General features: G+C 42.6%; 1 protein-coding gene across 1 annotated transcript in view; it reads right to left on the reverse strand.

The window, feature by feature from the left end:
- The window catches only part of TNFSF10 (tumor necrosis factor superfamily member 10), a 12,161-nt gene that overhangs the window by 2,847 nt on the left and 3,799 nt on the right, over positions 1–5,515 (reverse strand). The window contains exons 3-4 of the mRNA XM_006764115.2: positions 4,439–4,481; positions 120–224 (exon numbers count right to left, since the gene is read on the reverse strand). Coding sequence (XP_006764178.1) covers positions 120–224; positions 4,439–4,481 — 148 coding nt within the window. The remainder of the gene's footprint in view (positions 1–119; positions 225–4,438; positions 4,482–5,515) is intronic.

The following is a 5,515-nucleotide window of genomic DNA, read 5'->3' on the forward strand; positions in this document are numbered from 1 at the left end:
TGCTGAGCATTTGTAGGTAGCTATATACACATTTTAGGTACAAGTTAATAGAATGAATTATTTGGAACATAGTCTTCCATTGTCTTCCTTTAAAACCATATATTTGTTGTTTCTCTTACTTGGAACTGGGAATGGGGTCGTGCTTCGAGTTTTCCCTGTTACATGAGCGGCTACTCTCTGAAGTCCTTTTCCAATTACTAGCCGAGGACCATCTTGTTGCTTTTCTAAAAGAGAAATGACAACGTATCATCAGCATTTGTCCAACTACCTCGCACATTGCTGCTCACAGCTGTTGTCAATCAGGCCCTGTGAGCACACTGGGCTTCCAAAGTTGATCCTATGGCTTTTCATAAAAACAACCTACATTTTAGTGTGATGATCAGTGTACTTCAAGTTATGTTTAATTTGAAAAGTACTTTGTATAAAAAGAATAAGCAGTAACTTGGGTTATAATTTATCAGCGTCTCAGAAGTCATTACGGTGAACATGACAAAGGGAAGATTATAACCCTTTCCAAAAATTCCCAAACAAACAAAAAACTGTGGAACTGTAGTAATTGTACTGAGTCATTTAAAGTGCACAAATAACCAGCTATTGGCAAATTTCCATTTTGAGTTGTATATAGAATGATACCAATTTCATAACCTCTATTTTTTCCTATTCGCTAGCTACTAGTGATTCTTAAAGGAGTAGCAGTGGTAACCATTGTCCATAGATGCTATAAGCTGGTATCTAACAGTCATTCCCCTCCCCTCCCCTGACCTCCCTAAAGGGACATGGATTGACATACTGATCACGATAATCAGTACATGAGCATTTAAATCACTGATTCACTACATCTTAACAAACAAATAACTTATTGACCACCATCCAAGTACTTAAAAGCAGATTGAACAAACAACTCCTTTAAAAAATCAGTTCAAACTTCCCAAGTGTGTGCACATTGGTTTTTAAAACACAAGGCACTACACTATATCCTACAGAGGCAACAAAGATTAATCACTGACTACACTGACTGATCCTTAAGGGACTTAAACAGTCTTTGGGGGAAGATGTGAATTAGAAAGTACAAATTTATGTTAGAGAAAGAAATAAAGGGTGATGGCTATTCAGAGGGAAAGATTTCTACTTATTGGGAAGCTGAGGTCAGGGGAGGGTTTGTGCTAAGGCCCCTTCCATTCACTTAAACAACCAAAGTGCCCACCACGTCTATGACAGGCACTCTTCCAGGGAGAAGAAAAAAGAATTATAAACAAACAGGCCCAAGAAAGTGCAAGGATAATGATCTGAACAGGGTGAAGATGGGCTGGCGTGGGGTCCAATAGAATGGGATGAGGCTCAACGCAGGGTGTGCACAGCATTTCTGGGACAAAGGCATGAGAGGAATTCCATTTCAGGTTTGAATGATGAGCCAGAGTATAGAGGATCTGAGTGCCAGGCTAAGAGACTTGGATTTTATAGGGTGTGGGGAGACTCTGAAAGGTTTTGGTCAGGGAAGTGAAGAGATATGTTTTGTGTTTTAGGTTAATCTATCTCTCAGAGTAAGGTTGGGTGGATAGAAGATAGTAGGGCTGGAGACTGGCAAGTTAATCAGACTATTATATCAGGGCTGAGAACAGCAAATCTTAATCTAGGCCAATAGAAAAAGAAAGTTAGAGGAGGTGATAAAATTCCATAGGGGAAAATGAATGGGACATGAGAATCTCTTCTCATTTCTTCTAATTTTGTATTAATTGTTACTTATTCAGGATTGGTGGGCATCTATATGTCACTGAAGACCAATCATGGCATGGAGATGCATAGTCATTTATATATTACTAGAGGCCCGGTGCACAAAAATTTGTGCACTTGGAGGGGTCCCTCAGTCCGGCCTGTGCCCTCTCACAGTCTGGGACCCCTCAGGAGATGTCCACCTGCTGGCTTAGGTCCACTCCCCAGGGGATCAGTCCTAAGCTGGCAGTCAGACATCCCTCTGTCAGCCTGGGAGCCCTTAGGGGATGTACACTTGCCAGTGGGGAGCAGGCCTAAGCTGCAGTCATACAGCCTTAGCACTGCTGAGAAGGCAGGAGAAGCTCCCACCATCACCTCTGTGCTGGCAGCCATCAGCCTGGCTTGTGGCTGAGAGAGCTCCCCCTGTGGGAGCACACTGACCACCAGTCGGAAGCTCCTGCATTGAGCATCTTCCCCCTAGTGGTCAGTGTGTGCCATAGCGACCAGTCATTCCCAGTTGTTCTGCTGTTAGGGTCAATTTGCATATTACCCTTTTATTATATAGGATTCTCAGGATGCTCAGCTTTCAAGGTTGATGTGTCCATTTACTTATAACCTCCCTTGTTAAATAATTCATAATGCTTTGCCTGCCCTAGACCTTATGACTTTGTTTTTAAATATTCAATGACAAAAATCCAATTATAAATATCTTGCATTTGAAGTCATTGCAAGGATATGGGAAAGCCAAGCTTTGAAAACAAATCCTAAAGAGAGGAAATTTCCAACTGGCTATAGCAAACACCTCCCAGGAAGGAAACTTGCAAATATGAATATTTGGGTGTCATGGCTATGTCTTGGTATACTGAGAAGTACATGATTTCTATACTTTAGTGGGATGAGTAAAAAAGAATATTTTTCTCTCAATACTGAACATAGTACAAGCATCTACTGCAGACTATGGATCTGGTGTGCCTCATCAGAACAGTTGGGGTGCTCAACACTCTCACTACCGCTTTTGCCTTTGGGGAAATGATCAGATACTTGGACCCTGGGACAAGGTCTTGTCCTCTCTGCCAGGTTGATGTGCTCCAGTATATGTACTCAGGCCTTCGTGGCCATTAGTATGTGAAAATGGGGCTATAATGAACCAGGTGCAAAAAAGTAGTCAATTTACTCCAGTAATTTTATTTACGTATTTATTCAATCAAAAAGCATGTATAGAGAATCTTCTATGTAGAAAGAGATGGCGTTGGTACAATGTTGTACATGCACTAACTACCACTGAATTGTGCTCTTTATTTTATTTATTTATTTTTAATATATTTTCATTGATTTCAAAGAGGAAGGGAGAGGAAGAGAGAGATGGAAACATCAACAATGAGAGAGAATCATAGATCTGCTACCTCCTGCATGCCCCACACTGAGGATCAAGCCTGAAACCCAGGCATGTGCCCTGACCAAGAATCAAACCATGGCCCCCTGATTCATAGGTTGATGCTCAAGCCCTGAGCAACACCAGCTGAGCTGAACTGTGCTCTGTAAATGGTTGCTTGCTATGTGAATTTCACCTCAATCAAAACACAACACACACACACACACAGAACTTATATGCATATATGCAAAGCCCATGGACACAGACAACAGTGAAGTGAAGGCCTGGTTTTGGGTGTGAGCTGGGTGGAGGTGGCAAAGGGGAGAAATGGAGGACATTTGTAATACTTTCAACAATAATAGTATATTTTTTAAAAGAACCTTCTATATAGAAAGAGATGGTGTTGGCACAACATTGTAAATGCACTCACTACCACTGACTTGTGCTCTTTAAATGATTAATTGTTTGTTATGTGAATTTTGTTTCAATCAAAATGCACACACACACACACACACTGAAGATGGTACAGACAAGGGCAGGGACCTACTAGGTTTGAGGCACAGGGTTAGTTGCTAGGTATAGTGAGGTGGGAGAAACAGACACATGTTCTGTCTTTGTGAATCTCTGATTTAGTAAGGAATCAGGCACAGAGATAAAAATATATATAAATGAACGAGGTAAGTGTGATAGAGATAACAGGGTGCAGGGGACCTTACTTAGAAAGGTGGCCAGGGAAGGTCTGACAATCAGGTGATGAGAATGGAGAATGAGATGGAGCCAGTTATATGAACAGCCAGAGACAAAAGAAGCCAGCCTGGGCAACAGCACTGAAGGGAGTGTGGGTCAAGAGAAGGCTGCTGATCATGAACTAGAAGAGAGATGGCTGTAGCATGGGGACCATAGGATGAGAATTGTGGATGGGTAGGAGGACTGTTGGGAAAGGGATGAGGGAGCGAGGGGTTTCTGTATAAGGAAAAGCATGGAGCCTGTGGTGGTCAGAAGCAGAGGGGATGGGTAACATGGGGCTCTTATTTATCTTACTTTCAGCCAGTTCTCGAAAGGATTTAGATGGCTTATTTGCAACATATGAGAAGGTTAAAAAATAAATAATTAAAGAAATTGAGTGGAAAGGAAAATCCAATAAGATTCAGCTGAAAAAAGTTCTGGCCATAGGTAAGCCACAGGGTTGGTTCTGAGCTTTCTAGCTCTCATTGCAAAATGGGAAACAGAATCAATAGCTTGAGCAGCTGATCAGAGGTAGGATGTGTGAATGGAGCAGAAAGAAAGAGGATGGAGAGGCCTTCACCCTGCCATGAAGTGGAGAGTAGAAAGTTAAAATAACAACAAAAAATATACCTGAAACTGTAGAAATGGTTTCCTCATAGGTTCCCAAACTTATCTGTAATGGTATTAAATAAAGATTGTTAATTTCCCTAAAATTTTAAAACTGACTCTAGATTGTCTATGGCTCTTTTTACTGATGTCTAACAGGAAATTTCTACGTAAGATGACAATGTAGGAAGCAGGGCGAATATTGAAGCAGCCATCCCCACGTGGTGATCAAAGAATGGTCCTCTGTGTGGGAAACTTCTGTTTCTGGATAAAGTCTTTGAAAGTCTACACCTGGAGCAGCAGGAGGAAGGAGCCACCTGCCAAGTTAGATCAGCCAAGTCCTCCCAGACCTCTTCATGGCTGGCGGATGTGGCGGACATGTCACCTCATTTTCTCTATGGTGTGTGAGTGTGCGTGCATGTGTGAGTGTGCATGTGTGTGTGTGTGTGAGTGTGTGTGTGTGTGTGGGCACATGAGCATGTGTGTAAAGGGCTCTGTGTAATGGAATAATGGTGTCCAGGGGCTTTGAGTAATTGGACAGCCCCAAGCCTCTCTCTCTGGGTGCCCACAGGCAACCACAGCTCATCAGGGTGTGACATGGCCACACCATGTACTGCTCTCATTTCTGAGAATGTGGCTGAGGCATTCTTAACATAAAGATATTTTACCAAGTTCCCATATCTTTACTAAAAATCTAGCATCACCCTCTTTGTACTAACCAGTGGAAAAAAACTGTGAGAAAGAGCAAACACTGAGCCTTTCTATGAATTAAACAGGTCTTGTCTTGGCTCATCCACAGCTTCTAAATTCCCCTCCATTCGATTCTGTCACCAGGGGGTTTTGCCCATCACTGCCCTCCTTTCCCGTCACTGTTGTTAATTTGGCAACTACCAGAAACTCCCTTCCCCTGTACTCCCATCCCAAATCAGAAGCTCTCTGCTTCTGCATCTGCCTCAAGCCCTGATTCCAGGTGATCAGGGGACTGCCTGAAGTCCAATGGGCACTGGTACAGGCAGGGAAAGCAAGAGGTGGCCTCAGCAATTCTCTCTCTCTCTCTCTCTCTCTCTCTCTCTCTCTCTCTCTCTCTCTCTCTCTCTCTGT

This window comes from Myotis davidii, unplaced genomic scaffold, assembly GCF_000327345.1.
Source record: "Myotis davidii unplaced genomic scaffold, ASM32734v1 scaffold115, whole genome shotgun sequence".
Lineage (NCBI taxonomy): Eukaryota > Metazoa > Chordata > Mammalia > Chiroptera > Vespertilionidae > Myotis > Myotis davidii.